This window comes from Malaclemys terrapin, chromosome 2 (assembly GCF_027887155.1).
Source record: "Malaclemys terrapin pileata isolate rMalTer1 chromosome 2, rMalTer1.hap1, whole genome shotgun sequence".
Lineage (NCBI taxonomy): Eukaryota > Metazoa > Chordata > Testudines > Emydidae > Malaclemys > Malaclemys terrapin.
In genome coordinates, this window is record NC_071506.1 from 242,027,626 (window position 1) to 242,044,787 (window position 17,162).

The 17,162-nt window shown below is 45.5% G+C and overlaps 1 protein-coding gene across 3 annotated transcripts in view; it reads right to left on the reverse strand.

Annotated features, from left to right (window-relative positions):
- The window catches only part of ANKIB1 (ankyrin repeat and IBR domain containing 1), a 171,257-nt gene that overhangs the window by 79,775 nt on the left and 74,320 nt on the right, over positions 1 to 17,162 (reverse strand). For all 3 annotated transcript variants that reach the window (XM_054020473.1, XM_054020474.1, XM_054020472.1), the window contains exon 3: positions 9,225 to 9,525. In XM_054020473.1, the coding sequence (XP_053876448.1) occupies positions 9,225 to 9,525 (301 nt within the window). The remainder of the gene's footprint in view (positions 1 to 9,224; positions 9,526 to 17,162) is intronic.

A 17,162-nucleotide genomic window follows, 5' to 3' on the forward strand; every position in this document is an offset into this window, starting at 1 on the left:
GTAGCATTTAAGGATGCACCCTGACACCCATTTAGCAATTCGTTGGGACGAGACGGCTTGTCACTTTGACTGTTCAACAAAGGCAACAAAAAGTTTAGGTGACTTCCAAAAGAGGCAAGTCCCATGGAGGTAGAACGCTGGGGCACAGACGCCAAGGAGGTACAGAGTTCTGTTGGCGGGAGAGGTGTGAGGCTTTGGGTAGAACACAGGCAAGTGGATGGATTGACTGAGGTGGAATTTGGACACCTTCTCCTTGTTAAATAGAATGTAGCGCGGGGGGGATCTGGCATCATGGCAGCAAGCTTACTGACATGTCTGGCCGAGGTAATGGCAAATAAGAATGCCACTTGCATAGAGAACATGTTGCCATTGGTTCAAAGGGTGGTCTCATGAGGGCAGAAAGAATTAGGTTACGGTCCCATGGGGGCATGGGCTTCACCAATCGATGGAAAGGTGTTGATCAAGCCCTTCTTTAAGTGCACAGTGATAGGGTGTGTAAAGACGAACGTGCCATCCATTGTGAGAGAAAGGTGCTAAGTGCTGCCAGATGCACTCAAATAGAGTTGAGAGCCAGTACTTACGTTTTAAGGGCAAGGAAATAGTCCAGGATGGTCACTGTGTCCCTGGAGCGGTGGTGGTGATGGAAGCATCTAGGAACCATCTCCATTTAGTGCAGCAGCACGTTCTTGTGGATTCCCGCCTGCTTTGGGTGAGGATTTGCCGAACCAGGGCGGAGCATGCACAGTCTACACTTGATGCCCATCCAAATACCAGACTGTGATATAAAGAGGGTCTGGATAGGGATGATGGAGTCATCCCTAACCTTGTGTGGGGAGATCTGGGAGCATGCAGAGACAGACTGGTGGTGGGTGAACCAGAAATTCCGGGGACAGTAGGGTGCTGTGAGGATGACAGTGGTCTTGTCCCGGTGAATCTTGCGGAGAACCTGCGGCAGGAGGGGAATGGAGTGAAAGCCATAATAGGTCGCCCGTCCAGGAGAGGCGAGTGTTGCCTTGAGAGCCCTTGCCTAGAACTCCGCTGGAGCAATAGAGGGGGACTTTCTGAAGCCCTTGAGAGACAAACGTTCCACCGGGAGGTGCCACACCATGCGAAGAGGTTGTGCAGCATGGTATCGTGTAGCTCCCACTCGTGGTTGAGGTATACAGCTTTGCTAAGCATGTCATCTAGGGAATTTTGGGGCCTGGTGCGTGGCCTGAAGCATGACCTGGTTCCTGATGCACCAGTTCCAGAGCCGAATAGATTCGGAGCAAAGGGAGGGACCCAGCTCCACTTTGTTGATTTATGCCACAGCAGTGATATTGTCAGAGAAGCTGAATCTGAAGGGACCATATGAGTGGGAGGAAGGCCTTGCATGTGAGATGGACTGCCCTGAGTTCTAATATGTTTATGTGCAGACTGGTGTGCGCTGTATGATGGCCTAAGTGAGCTCCCCACTCCACGAGGAAAGTATCTGTCTTGATAGTGGCCTGTGGTGTGGAGGAGTTGAAGGAGGTACCAATCATGATCTGGAATGGATCTGACCACCAGATGAGGGAGGTCAGCACAGGCCTGGGATATGGTCTCTGCTGGGCTTGTAGGTGGAGAGAAGCCAAACTTGTAGACAGCGCATGTGGAGCCATCCATGCGGTGTCATTTGAGTGCAGGCCACCATATGACTTAAAAGGGAGAGGCATTATTGGACTGTGCTGTGGGGTTTGAGGCAAAGGCACGAGACGAGGGTGTTCATCAATGTGAAGCGGTCTGCTGGGAGGAAGGCTCATGCTGCGATTGAGTCCAGCCTTGCCCCTATGAAGTATATTGTCCAAGTGGGTGTCAAAAAAGACTGTCTTTGTTGACACAGATACCCAGGAATGCCAGGAGGCCAAGAACACAGTGGATTGCGGAGAGCACTTCCTGTTGAAATTGTGAAACGAGGAGCCAGTCGTTAAGGTAGGGTGTAGTGGGGTGGCTGACCCACTCCAGAGAAAAAGCGCTGGAACAGGCCAGAGAGGCTGCACAGACCAGCAGCCTATCAGCAAAGGCCTGTGGAGAGCCAATCAGGGCCAAGAAAGAGGCAGCCAATCAGAGCCAGGCTGGGCCATATATAAAGGCTGCCTAGCTAAGGAGAAGGCAGTCTCTCCCTGACTAGCAAGGGAGGAGGACGAGCTCCGGAAATAAGGAGGTAGCACCTTGGACAGAGCAGTGCTGGGCAGGCTCGGGGGAGCAGGGGAGAGCTCCTGCCCAGATGCCTGCCAGGCTGCGACCCCTGCTACAAAGGGTCGAGAAAGTGCACGGGGCCAAAGGGGAAGTGGCCCAGGGAAAATAGGCAGACAAGAGGGGAGCGAAGGAGGGCAGAGAGAGGCTGCTGCTAGAGGGTCCCTGGGTCAGGACCCAGAGTAGCAGGTGGGCCTGGGTGCCCCCTTTCCCCCCTGGCACTGCACCTGGCCACAGAGGAGTGGGGCTGAGATAGACTGCAACTGGCTCCTGAGAGAAGAGGCTAGACTTTGGGGTTGTGATTGGCCACCGAGGCAGGTGCAAGCTGAAGGACTGCTGTTACACACACACACACACACTCCGGAAGGGGGTGAGACTGGAGTAGTGGGTACTGCCGGAGGGCAGTTTCCTGAAGCGGACACCCCCGAGCAGGGAGCAATGTGGTTCCCAAAGCAGCGGAGCAGGCGACGGGCGAGACACCATGCATCGAGGGCGCTCCACAGCTGACAAGCGCTAATTCTTGGAGCAACCAGTGGTGGTGAGGCATCGCCCTGCCATGTAGGGAAATACTGCGTGGCCTAGACATCACATCTGGGCCACTGCCACTGTTAAGATCTTTGTGAACACTCTTGGTGCTTTTGCTATGCTGAATGGAAGGACCCAAAATTGGTAGTCGTGGTGATCCACCCTGAAATGGAGAAACTTCCTGTATGATGAGTAGATGTCCATGTGGAAGTAAGCATCTTTCATGTCAAGAGCCGTGAACCATGCTCCCTTGAGGAGGGAGAGGATGATCGATGCCAGTGTCACCATCTGGAATTTGGATTCCTAATAAACATATTTAGTAAATGAAGATTGTGAATGCCCTTCTTTGGGATGAGGAAGTACAGTGAGTAAAAGCCTCTCCCACGGTATTGGGGCAGGATGCACTCTATCACACACACACCCTCCCCCCGAAGAGTAGAATGCCTGCTTCTTGTTGGAGGAGGAGTTGGTGAGATGGCGATGAGGTCGGAAGGAGAGGAACTATCAAGCATCTGTGGTGGATGATATCCAGTACCCAATTGTCCATTGTGGTCTTGCCCCAACAATGGGCAAATAGGGTGAGATGGCACCTGAAGATGACTTGGGTGTGACATTGAAGGACATTCACAGGTCTTGATTTGCATATCAAATTGGCGTTTGGCCTGCAGCTGGGATAGGGTGAAGGAGGTGGTCGTGGTGGAGGTAGGGAATAGAGACCTCTGAGACAGCTGCCGTCAAAGTGGAAGCTCTTGTAGGTGCTGATAATAGGTTGGGTAAGATGTGTGTGGCCGCAGGCAAAAGGGTTGTTTCTGGGTCTGCATCTAGGGTCAGAGTGTAACTGTCAAGGGAATGTAGCGTGGACCTCGAATCTTTGATGGAGCGCAGGGACTTGTCCATCTTTTCATTGAAGAGGTTGGACTCATCACTGGAGAGGACCTTGATCGTATTTTGCACCTCCCCGGGGAAGCCAGAGGATTGGAGCCACGAGTCCCTGTGTATGATTATACCAGTGGCTACTGATCGAGAGGCAGTGTCGGCTGCATCCACTGCTGCCTGGAGGGAAACCTTGGTTGCCAGTCCCCCTTCATCCACCAGCATCTAGAACTGCTCCTAGTATTCTAGTGGAAGCTTATCCTGGAACTCTGCTGGCCTGTTGTAGTTGTCAAAAATCATACTTAGCTAGCAGAACCTGATAGTTGGAAATATGGAACTGCAGCCCTGCAGATTAAAAGAGCTTCCTGCCCAGCATGTCCAGCCTCTTGGCCGCCTTATCAGGAGGGGTGGATTTTTGTGGTTGCTGTCTTGCCCATTCAGGAGTCATGTGAACAACCAGGAAATTGGGGAAAGAGTGGATGAGTAGGAATTCGGCCCCCTCACTCCTCACAAAGTACCATCCCTCCATTCGCTTGGGTGTGGGTGCACACAAGGCAGGTGTGTGCCACACTGCAGGGGCCAGTTCCATGACGAGCACCACCCTGGAGAGGCCTGGGGGTTGGAGGATGTCCAGCAGCTGATGTTGTTGGTCCTGGACTTCCCACAAAGGAATCTGCAGGTCCGCAGCCATCCTCTATAGCAGGTTCTGGTATTGCCGGTGATCATCCTGCTGAGAGAGTGGGAGAGGGATGATCACCTCATCCAGCAATGAGGATGTTCTAGTAGGGACAGGTGGAACCGACAGTACCAGCTCGATATCCTCCCCTTTCTCGTACACCAACAAGGCAGGCAGGTGTACAGGGGATGCCTGGCATGAAGCCTGGAATGGTTCTTGATGTCTCTGGTCCTCAAAGGCCAGAAGGAGGGCCCCATGTTGCGGCAGGCCCCATGGGAAGTGGTACTAGGCCACAGTCTGGAGGATAGGGAGGTCTGGTTCACACATCCAGGCTCTGGCCTGGCATCAGGGAAGATGGCAGTTCCACATCCGAGAAGTCCTCGGAGTCGGAGGATGGTGTTATCAATGGCATAACCGCTGGTACCAGAAGGCTGCAGGGCAGTGTGAAAGGAGCAGTTTCTCTGGTAGGAGGAGAGGGGTTCAACCTCTGGCATGGGGACGTCCCATCTGAGTGGAGGGCCCCAGAGGAGCAGAGACTGTGGGTAGGGGAGGATTAACTCCTCTGCCATGTGGCCGGGGTCCATGGAGCACCCATCGAGATGGCTGAGGTACCTGGTGGAGAGTGTGGGGTCAACTGGTCCGCAGGACACTGTCGGAGCAGGTGGTGCAATGTGCATCAGTGAGCATTCTGGAGGTTTCGGTACTGGGTTTGCCATCGGATCCCGTCTGCTTTTCCCTCCAGCCAGGGGGGTCTTCAGTGCCAGTCTGGCAGGAGCCATGCACGATGTCTCACCCAACCTGGCACAGCGCGATTCGGGGAGGGAATCCTGCACTTATGAGCAGTCCTCTGCGGGGACCTGCTCTTGTGACTGAGAATGTTTTTTGTTCTCATGCCAGGACTTGTCCTTGTCCTTCAGTATCAACGGTTCTGCAACGTAAGTGGTGCTTAGAGAGGTGCTTGCGGTAAGTTGTGGCTACTGCACAGGGAGTCCTCCTGGGCCAGGATCCAAGTGTGCTTGGGGTCACATAGCCTCTTCCATGAGATGCTTACGGAGACAGAGTTCACAGGCTTCCTTGGTCCTGGGCAGGAACTTTCAGATAACAGCAGCACACATCTCAGCACAGTGAGCTAAGCGCTGTGGAATGTCGTTGCTGCTGCAACATTGTCAAGGGTGCTAAGCTGTTACAGCTGTTCAGTGCTTCCGTTCTTGGATCTCTGGCATTATCAGCATGAGCAGAGAGCACAGTCTGCTAATTCAGCAAACCTCAACGTTACTCAAGAAAGACCGCAGGCTCGGTTCAGTGGCGAAGGTACTCAGACGAGTTTATTGTTGACGAAACATGATACTAGTGTCCTGGGTCCGTGGTTACAGGTACACTAACAAATGTATGCCTGCAACAAATGGTACCAGGTCATCCAGCACACCAGGATGCTGCCCCCTAAGCTGGATATAGGTGCCCCTCCTATGACTTCTCTTTTTATACACTGATACAAACAAGTTACGTATTACGCTCCTGACGTGGTTAGTTACCAAGCCTACACCTTGTACCTGCTAGTTCAAACAAAACATCCTTATCCATTAGCCTGTTGTCCCATCCTTATCTTACAAGAGGTTGGTGTGTTCCTGTACCATGTGTTTATGTATTTACTTGCGAATCTGGATGTTCTTGTACCATTCTCTCTGGTCAGGAATGTGCAGGCCTACTCAGTGTGAACCAAAGGCTGTGAACCAGTTAGTTATGCCTAGGGGCACGTCTTCACTACCCGCCGGATCGCAATCCATCTATCGGGGATCGATTTATCGCGTCTAGTGTAGAACTCCGGAAATCCACCGCGGCAAGAGGCGGAAGCGGAGTCGACGGGGGAGCGGCAGCGGCCGACTCACCACCGTCCTCACAGCCAGGTAAGTCTACCTAAAATACACAACTTTAGCTACGCTAGTCACGTAGCTGAAGTTGCGTATCTTAGGTCGACCCCCCCGCCATAGTGTAGACCTAGCCTAGGGCTCCAGCAAGGCCTACATACACCCCACCTAGACAGTAGAGGTACTACTGGTGCTCATTGGTCACGGAGAAGGAGAGCAGCAGGAGACAGGGTTTCTGAAGCCCAGGATCCTGGGTATATTCCCTCGTTGGGATGGAATCACACTTCTAGTATACCAGAACTACTAAAAACTACGTACACATATATAAATGGAGAAGTAACTCTCTTAGTGAGCTAAGAGCGAAAGGAACAAGAGGTTTTGGACTCAGTGCCCCTTACTCTCAAGTGAAGCACTGGAAAATGTGTCCTTGGGCTTTACAGCTCTAGGCTCTGCTCTCAAGTTCATGTCCAGAGGGCTGCTGCTTGTCAGTTGGGGCCGACATATAGTGGATTTCCCTGGCTCAGATCAGAGTGAGGGCTCATAGCCTTCTGGGTGTTTCCTCAACCAAAGCTGATGAGCTTCACATGTTCAGGGGGAAAACGAGCAAAAGAGGGATAGCTCAGTGGTTTGAGCATTGGCCTGCTAAACCCAGGGTTGTGAGTTCAATCCTTGAGGGGGCCACTTGGGGATCTGGGGCAAAATCAGTACTTGGTCCTGCTAGTGAAGGCAGGGGGCTGGACTCGATGACCTTTCAAGGTCCCTTCCAGTTCTAGGAGATGGGATATCTCCATTTAATTTAATTTAATTTCAAGGAAATATGCATCTTACCCAAACAGTAGAGGTTGGTGGTCGTCTCTCACACAGAAAGAACAAGGGCAAGAGACCCAATTCTTGAACTCTGGGCTTAGATCCAGACTATGAGCAGGACTTCCCAGCAAAAGGGAAAAACAAGATATATAAACTATACTATAAAAAAATATAACTATGCTAGCCTAAAAACTATTTGTGATATCTATTTACAGGCTATAAAAAAAGAAGCTGGAGAAATCTGTAGACAGAGGATTCCGACTGAGGCCATGCAGTGGTAAGAAGGAGAGGCATCAGCCTGCAGTCTCTTATACCTTTGGTCTGGAGTATGAGGATATTGACTGCATATACGCTGCCCAATGGACACAGCTTGTTAAGAATCTCTGGGACTCGGGTGCATGCATTCCCACATATAGAGTACACATAGGTACCAGCACTCAAAGAACTGGTGGTATAGACCAACTTTTCTGTGTATTATTAGATGCTCCCAAGGAAAGGAAACAGACCAGGATTGAGAAACCAACCTAGTCACTTGGTCAAATGTGAGAGGAATGTGGGCCCCATACCCAAAGGAAAGAAACTAGGAACTTGGCATTAGCCAGTGTGGGCACAAGGAAAGATCAAAGACCTTTTGAGGGCTAGGCACAGTTACCTCCTCCTCCTATATATTACATTTTGTTGTACTGTACAATAATGCTCAAAAATCAGATGGTTGTGAAAACGAGAGCCATGCTGGGGAAGGCAGGCTGGTAGAATTGTTAATGACTAAAAACCACTGTGGTCAGAGCCCATCAGGCTGTCAGACCAAGGGAGTTGAAAGGAGAGAATAACTGAAGAGCTCACAATCGCTTTCTGTCCATCATATCAAAGATTTACTGCATGTACCAAACTAAGAAAAGACTGAAAGCTGAAACAAGGCTAACAAGCAGTATCAGCATGGAACTGGAATACAATCAGAGACCTAAGCACTATTAAATCACCTGACGGCACTCAATTAAGTGGAATTACCAGTCCAATTACACAGCAGCCACTGCCATTTAGTATCAGGTTTAAATTGATTCCTTTGCAGACCTCCCACTTAAGCAGAATTTCCAGTAAAGGCTTGGTCTACACTACATACATACTTTGGTATAACTATGTCACTCAGAAGTGTGAAAAATCCACATCTCTGAGCCATGGTTATATTGACCTTAACCCCAGGTAGACAGTGCAACAACACAAGAAAGTATTTTTTCATTCAACACACTGTCAACCTCTAGAACTCCTTGCCAGAGGGTGCTATGAAGGCCAACACTATAATGGGGTTCAAAAGGGAGCTAAATAGATTCATGGAAGATAGGTCCATCAATGGCTATTAGCCAGGATGGGCAGGAATGGTGTCCCTAGCCTCTGTTTGCCAGAAGCTGGGATTGGGTGACAGAGCATGGATCACTTGATAATAATCTGTCGGTTCATTCTCTTTGGAGCACCTGCCATTGGCCACTGTCAGAGGACAGGATACTGGGCTTGATGGACCTTTGCTCTAACCCAGTATTGCCGTTCTTATGGAACATAGCTATCATGTCTCGTAGAGGTGGAGTTATTAAGCCAATGGGAGAGCTCTCTCCTGTTGGCATACAGCATCTTCGCCAGATGTGCTACAGCTGTAGTGTAGACCTGTCTTAACAGTGCCCAGAATAAGTGGCAGATACTGTATAGAATTTTCATTAGAATTTGTTCTCTTTGGTAAACTGTAGTTATGCTAACACAGAGAGTAGAGTTCATTCTTCAATCAGCAGGTGGACACTATGGACTACACATATATAAGGTATTCTTGAGGCAGGGGGTGAGTAGTTAAAACTCCTCCAGTCACAGCTGTTTTCCCATATTGAGCAGGGTAAACAAGCTTCTAAAATTTGGCTCAGGTAGCTATTTATTCAATTTTTCTCTTACATATTTCTCTAACATTAAATTCCTTTAATTAATTATTATTATTAATAACTAGTCTGGTTCTTCCTCATACTATATGGTTTATCTTATAAAGTTAACTTTATAAGTATATGTAGTTTGATTTTCCTTTGATCTCTTCTCAGTTTGTGTGGCTACCTGATAGTTTATTGTTCTGTTTTTTTCAGATTTACAAATGATGCATTCTAAATGGACTTTTCCCCATCTTTGTAATTCTTAAGTTTATTAAAAATGTTTTTTGTGTAATAGCCTTGTTGAATACATATATAAATACCACAATATAACCACAAATCTGTATATTTATATCTGTTTTTTACCTCTACACAGGTTTTCATCCCTGAGGCAGCAGCATAATGCAAAGGTGTATTTTTTTTATTATCAACAGCATCAATAGCTGCTCTTTCATATTCTCCTTGGTCAAGCTTTGCTCCTTTCCATTTTAGGATCATTTGCAGACACTCTGCTCTTCTGATGTCATCTTCAGAGGGTCGTGCCAAGCGAGGATGGAGAGCTCCCTCAGCGATCATAATTTGAGGTCCCATACACAGCAAGTGCATAGATGTCTCATTGTGCACATTTCGTTTATTTGGGTTTCCATCTCTAACAAAAAGAAAAGTCCTACATGGAAATGAAGAAAAATAGTCAGATATAATGTAATTTATTATTTTGATACAGTAAGTTAAAGCAGAGAAGTTCCATTATGGCTGCTACTCTCTTCTAGCCAAGATTTTGAATTTATCCAATTCAGTGATAAATTAAAAATATTTCACAGGTGTGAACAGCTGGTTATGACCTTAGTCTCTTGAGTTGTGCTGCTAAAATATGGAAGTAAAACTAAAAATATTATTAATCTTTCTAATTTGTGTGGTGCTCCTGGGTTGCTTTAATTGCCCCCTTTATTCTCTTCCAAAGGCCCTAAATTGCTTTGACCTTTCTTTCTATGGAAGAAGGCTGGATGTAACTCACTCCAGAGTTCATGGATCCTGCTCTGAATGCTGACTCTCATTCAAGAGAGACTTGAGGTGTGTTTCTTCCCTCCAGGCACAATTACTCCCAACCCCTGTCCATTACTCTTGGAAGTGAGTAACTGTCAAAATCAGCCATAAACTCTAATCTCAGAGTAGCAGTAAACTACAGCACCACCAAAACACCCCTGAATAGTGTATTTTACTCACAATGCAAGAAAAAAAAAATCTTCTGTGCAATAAATACAACTGATACACGAAGAAAAAGAAGAAGATTCAGAAAACATATTAAAATTCATCTTAGCAGAATTTGTAAATATTCTGACATGGATCACTTCTATTTATTGACTTATTGTTTTAATATTGATATAACTCATGATTTGCAAAAGCAGGCTGACAGTTACAGACTTTTCCACCTTTAAAATGTAGTCAGTGTTTTTTAACAATATCTTTTCTTATTTTTCCCCCACCAGACACTAACTCATTCAAGACAAAGGTATCAATGATTTTCTTTCTTCAAAGTATTTCATAAGTATTTTAAAATTAAGATAGTTATTTTTTTTTCTACTAGCAATGCAAGAATCGAGAAAAGTTTCTTCCACGATATGTAAAGTTTTACACTCAGAGGTCTCAGTAATGAGCCCCTCCCCGCTCCAAGGAATGAGGGGCTTAAGTAGGGGCTGCCAGTCTGGTACTCCCCCTCCCAAGCAAATGAGTGGGAAGGGGATAGAGCCTGGTTTTTGTCCTGCTCCCAATGCAAAATTTCATGCCCCAGAGCCAGTCCAGATGGGAAGTAATCTGCACCAGTGAAAAGGTGCAGCTTTCTTCTCCTCTGAGGCTATGGGAAAGCAACAGATTGTGATTCCCAGAGTCAATCTGGTTCCTGCTCAGCTTTACATTACCCCTTACACAGGCAGGATTATAAAATTACAATCCAGTTTTGAGAGAAGAGAATTAGGGCACGTTACACCAGTACAATGGGGTCCCAACTTGATTGGGCCCTTGGGCTCTACTGGAAAAATAATTATCCTTAAGGGAGCATAAGCAATTGGCAATTTGTGGAAGGGAGAAAATAGGGTCTTTGTAAATGGCTGGGAGGAATCTGCAGCAGGGTAATGAATTCAAGGGAAAAAGAAAGATAATAGCAGGGAATGGAGTGGGAAGCAGAATGGATCAGCTGGGAGGAGCTAGGAGATGGACCAGGGACTTTGCATGCATTTGAAAAGGTCATTGGCAGAGATACAACTGCTCCAACCCCAGCCACATGCAAAATCAGCCAAACTCTCTGTCCACCCATATTCCAGCTGCTCCTTGCTTTAATGTGAAGTCCTTCGGACTCCCTCCTCACTCACCTCACAGCTTGTGAGAACCAAAAGAACCCAAAATACAGTAATACTTAATTTGTAACTGTATTTTGGAATTTCACTGAAGACATGTAAGGGCATGAAAAAATAACCTGAAAGCCAGTTAAAAAGTGGTCCCCAGTTCCTTTCAGCCACCAGCCTTATTGGCCACCAACCTTATAAAACAAATGGAGAGATTGAATTTTTTTTTTAAAAAGTGCTCTGTCTGCCATATTTGAAAAGGTGACTTATTTTATACTATCTGCTTTTTCATTTTACTCATATTTACTTCAGTCTTTCTTTCCAAAGAGCATCTGTTGTGACGCTGGCAGACCAGGTCAGATCAGGGCCACAGGCCAATTTGGTTATACACCTTTACCCCAATAGAACGCTGTCCTTGCGAGCCAAAAAATCTTACCGCATTATAGGTGAAACCGCGTTATATCGAATTTGCTTTGATCCGCCGGAGTGCTCAGCCCCACCCCCCAGAGCACTGCTTTACCTCGTTATATCCGAATTCATGTTATATCAGATCGCGTTATATCGGAGTAGAGGTGTATTAGTATAGACCTAAGTGAGTAATGTATAAGTACGTATTCAGATGTTTAAACTTCATGAAAACTAGTGAAATGTTATTTGTATTGTTTTCACTTATCTGTTCCTGTTATAAAGTAATAGCAAACATTTGCATTGTGTATACCCATGTAACTAAATAACCCACTAAAGAAACTTCGTGAAATGCTAATGAAGGACTTTATCAGAAAAGATGCTAATTCCAAAGCAAAAGGCATCATGATGATGACCAGAGGTCAAAAGACTAAGTATATTCCTCACTCCTCATCATCAAAGGAAAAGCCCATGTGAGCAGAGACACTGTCAGCTTGTCTTCTGTCAGAAGAAGATATAAAAATGGATTCAAAGAAAGATCGTTCATCTCTGGCCTGTTTGGACTCTTACAGGGAATGTACCATATGCAAAGCAGAGATCCCCAGAGACAATCTTGGTACCCTGAAAGACTTTTGAGAAACTGCAGTTCATTACATCACTGCCACCAATTGGAGTTACGAACTGTGATTCACCTGTATATATATTTTATCTGCTTCAACCTCTCAATAACTCTCATTCTTTTTTCTTAGCTAATAAATCTTTAGTTAGTTTACTATAGAATTGGCTGCCAGCATCGTCTTTGGTGTAAGATCTGGAGTACCAATTGATCTGGGGTAAGTGACTGGTTTCTTGGGACTGAGAGAAATCTGATGTGCTGTCATTTTTGGTTAAAGTGACCATTAATCACAAAGTTCAGTTTGTCTGGGTAGCAAGATACGCTGCAGAATCTAAGGGGACTGTCTGCAGCTCCATGGTAAGACTGGTATGGTGATCGAGGAATTCACATTTGTTAAAGGCTTGATAAAATCTAATTACAGAAAACTCCATCAGTTTGGGGTATCTGCCCTGTTTCTGACAATCTGCCCTCCAGAAAGCGTGACATGTGCATTTAATGTTTTCAAGGTAGATAGACTTTACATTCTTCTAGCAAATTTAGGATAATAGACAGAATTACTAAACTATCAACCTTAAAAAAAATTGTGCAGTAATTTCCTACTATCATTTCCTATTGTGACCTCTAATCTGACCCTAGAATATTTACTACAGATTGTTCATCTGTAAAACATTTTAGTCAACAAATAAACAACTTCTGTTAAGAGAGATGTGGAAAATTGAAGCACATATAATAGCAAGAATCTTTTATAGTTTACAGTTATTGCATGTACTAATTAACTATGACAAAGAGTCTTTATAAAAGATAATATCTATGAAGCAATAATTAGACTGGATACAAGAAATGTAAAAATTTGCAAGCAGAGACATTTAAGTCTGGTACAGTGACCTTTCAGAATTCAAAAATTTTCCATGAAACATACTCCAGGTTTTAAATCAGTCATTTTCAAATTTTTGATTTGGTGACTCCTTTCACACAGCAAGCCTCGGAGTGCAACTCCCCCTTATAAATTAAAAACTTTTTTTTATATTTAACACTATTATAAATGCTGGAGGTGAAGTGCGGTTTGGGGTGGAGGCTCACAGCTCACAACTCCCCACATAATAACCTCATGACCCCCTGAGGGGTCACGACCCCCAGTTTGAGAACCCCTGTTTTAAATAAAGCGCTCCATACTACACTGAAGTTAGTTATGGAAACATTTCACCATATTTACTAACATAATAGAAATGGGCAGTGATTGGTTACAGCAACTTTGATTGTGAATAACAGCCTAATTTTCCCACCATTGCTCACTGGGAGTAGTAACTTATGTCATGGCTATAGGGCTAACTTCACCTCTCTCCACTTTCTCTGAGTGCACCCCCTTAGGTATCAGGCCTTGTGCCTTTATCTCTCCTAGGGTGAAATTCTGCAATTCTTCCACTCTTAGACCAGGCCTTGGCTACAGAACCCTATACACTCTCAATAGTGCCCACCCAGCTGGTCTGACTGGGTTCAGCACCTGCGGTTCTTCGCTTTGGGTGTCTGTGACCAGCGCTGTATACAGCGAGCAGACAGCTCTCTATAACCAAAGTATTGTTTAACAGTAGGAACAAAGCAGTTAGGGCAAAAAAGGTTTTTTAAAACAAAAAGTCTACTTGAATGTCTATCTTACCTAAAGGTTTTCCATCCTCTGATGGTAGCTTAGGCAGGCCTAACTTCTTCAGACACCCCAGCATGTCCTGCGTCAGTCTGGGCCCCTTGAACAACTCCCCCCAACAATTACCATCGCTTGAGAGGGTGTTCTTTTTAAACTGCTCCAGTCCTTTTGATCTTCTGGTTCCCAGTCCTTAGCTCTGTTTGCCAAAACCAGTTCTGTAAATTGGCTGGAGCCAGGAGGTAGAATCTTCAAAGCTAATAGCACAGGCATTGTTTTTTTAACAACCCTTAAGTGTTTACCCCAGAGGTGGCTTATCTTGAATCATTATTTTCTTTCTTGCTTGTTTTCCTTACAGTCCCCTGTAGCTAACCAATGTTCATACAGTAAACATCCTAATAACCAGATCAACATACAATATTCATAAGTTATTACAGTGCAGTTTCAATTCTGTCACACCTTACTCCATGCGTAGTCAGGATGGCAGAAATAAGTCCTAAAGAAGTGCACATGTAGTGTGGTATAAAGGATTAATTGGCATGAATTTGGGATTGCCATTACTAATGAGCAGGGAAGTCATGACTGAATTAAGCGCCAACAGAACCTTAATACCATACCACACAATCAAGTATTTTATATCCCACATATTTTACACAAAATCTATTTTACAAATGTTTTAGAGAGTTTGAAAAAATAATTATTGGAACTATTTTTTTATTCCTCTACCTATAAAGTCAACTACCTTATTCACCAAGATTGCACTGTCCTGACCTTAGAGCAACCCATAAAGACATGTAAGAATGATTTAAATTAAGTATTATGTACATAAAATGTCACAATTTAAAGTCTGATATTTAAGGGCTAACGGTCTTGGTCCCATTGGGGAAGCTGGGAATCTCCCCTTTCCAACAGTAGAGCTTACATGCATAACCATGCAAGAATGTGAGTTGAACTATAAAGCATTTTTAAATATATAGAAAGGCTACTACTGGTCCAGCAATGATTAACAGCATCTAACCATTTCTCCCTCTATCTTAGGGGGGCAGGGAGAGGAGGGAAGAGTCATAGCCAGATCCCCACAGCAGAAGCTTCTTCTCCTGCTGCTGCAAAGTGGTATTCCTCCAGGAAACAATGCACTCTAAATATGTAACAGTCTGACCTATGCTGAAGAAACCTTCCCTTTGATTCAGCATACCTCACACAATTCTACCTGTTGTCTGACTTCCCTACTTTCTTGATTACAAGCTCAAGAATGGCAGTGTCTCCAAACAGACCATTCTACAGCCATTTTCCTGATCCCCTCCCAACAGAGACAGCAGTGACAGCACTGGCAGATGACCTCCTCCTTTTCTTGGCCATAAACAGGGGGAGAACATTTACACTCATACTCCTCAATCTCTCTATAGCGTTTGATACGGTTGACCAGAGGTAGAGATTGAGATGCCACGGTCTCAAACGGCAGCTGACAATGAGGACAATACCCAGATATACCTTCTATTCCAATAGCACCACCTTTCAACTATCCCAATGCCTGGCTGAGACTGATTTAACTACAATACAGCTGGCTGAAGCTGACTATAGTGGGGTGGTTTGGGAAGTCAGTAGGCCTATTGGTCTGTGACTCCAACTCCTACCTTTATGTCACTTCAAGGTGTCCCAGCCCTCTGGATGAGGTCTTAGTTGGACTGGCCTCATTGACAGCAATCCCTAGCTCTGCACTCCTTGAGGAAAGGGATCATAGGTCTGAGGTGGGTAGGAGGACCCAGGCCCTCCCTGTCCACCGAGTCCCAACCCAGGTGCCTGAAAGTGAAGTAGCGTGCAGTGGCCTATGTTCAGCTGGTCTGTTTGCTCACCTTCCCCATGGCCATTTCCTACCACGCCTGTGTCTCAGTTTGGGGTGTGATCACAGTAGATTTAAAAAGTCTTTATTTCTAAACCCCACAGATTAGGGCTGATGCCTGTAGCTTTCTTGAGCCTTTGCCTCAGTTCTCCCTCCATTTTGGGAGCGGGAAGACTCACAGCCAGGTTCCCTCAGCAGAAGCTTCTTCTCCTGTTGCTACAGAGTGGTACTCCTCCAGGAAACAGCCTCTTTCTTTCCCCTCTTGCCTGGGGCTGCTGAAGATCTCTTTATACTGGCCTTCTCCCAGGAACAGTACTACTCCAACCCTTCTCTTGTCTCAGCCTTAGTGTGGGGTTTGTAAACTCCGTCACACTGACACTGAGCAAGATAGAGAGGACGTTAGTGGGAAGAAGGAAACACTTTGAAGATCTAGCTATCATCATAACAACCCGTGTCAAGAGACTTTACTAGAAATCATCAAATCAGTCCACAGCAATGGGGTTCTTCTTGACTCCTCAGCAGCTGGAGCCTGACATAACTGCTACTTTAAAAAATGCCTTCTTCCGCCTAAAATAGAATGGGCATATTTTTCCAACCAGTCAGACAATGATTTAGCCATGGTGATCCGTGTCCTTTTGACCACCAGGCTAGATTATTGAAACTCATTTTACCTAAATACAGGCATTCCAACAATAAAAGCACTGTTAGTCCAACAGGCCACCTGCTCAGCAGCACCAGACATCTAAAACATAACACCCAGGTGGATATGCTTACTACATTCACTCCACATAGAATAAGTTCACAGCCTTGATCTAAATTTTTGACATTTGCCATGGAAATGGCCCTAGGTATCTTATGGGTATGTTTTTGCTGGGGGGAGTGGGGGGGGCGGGAAAGGTACATTTTTACATCAAGATAGCTCTCTTGAGTTAGCTATCTCCATGTAAAACCTAGTGGAGACAAGGCACTGAAGGTGCCATGATGCAACTTGTCAAGGTCAACCCTATATCCCACCTTCTGAGGCTGATCTTGACTAGCTACATTCAGGTAAAAACGACATGTGCCTTGTCTCCATTAGGATTTTACACTGAGATAGCTATCGATGTAAAAATGAACCTTTTTTGCAGTGAAGATAGAAGCTTAGAGAACATCTTTCTCCTTCCACGATGACAAATTTAGCAGCTGCATTCTTCAGGAACGACAAAGCAATCAAATTCAAGGGAGAAGCTTGAGACAGAGCTTTCTCGGCAACAAAGCCAAGGCTTTGGAACTCATCACTGAAGGGGATATAAGAATGACCAATATGCTCAATATTTCTCAGAATGAAGAATAAAAAACTCACTTCTTTGAGTTTGCTTTACCACAGCTGTAACTTAAAAAAAAAAAAAAAAAAAGAGAGAGAGAGCGTAAAAGAGATTAAATCAAGAAGGAAGGAGTTACAGAAAGGGATAGAAGAGGAGTGGAGGAA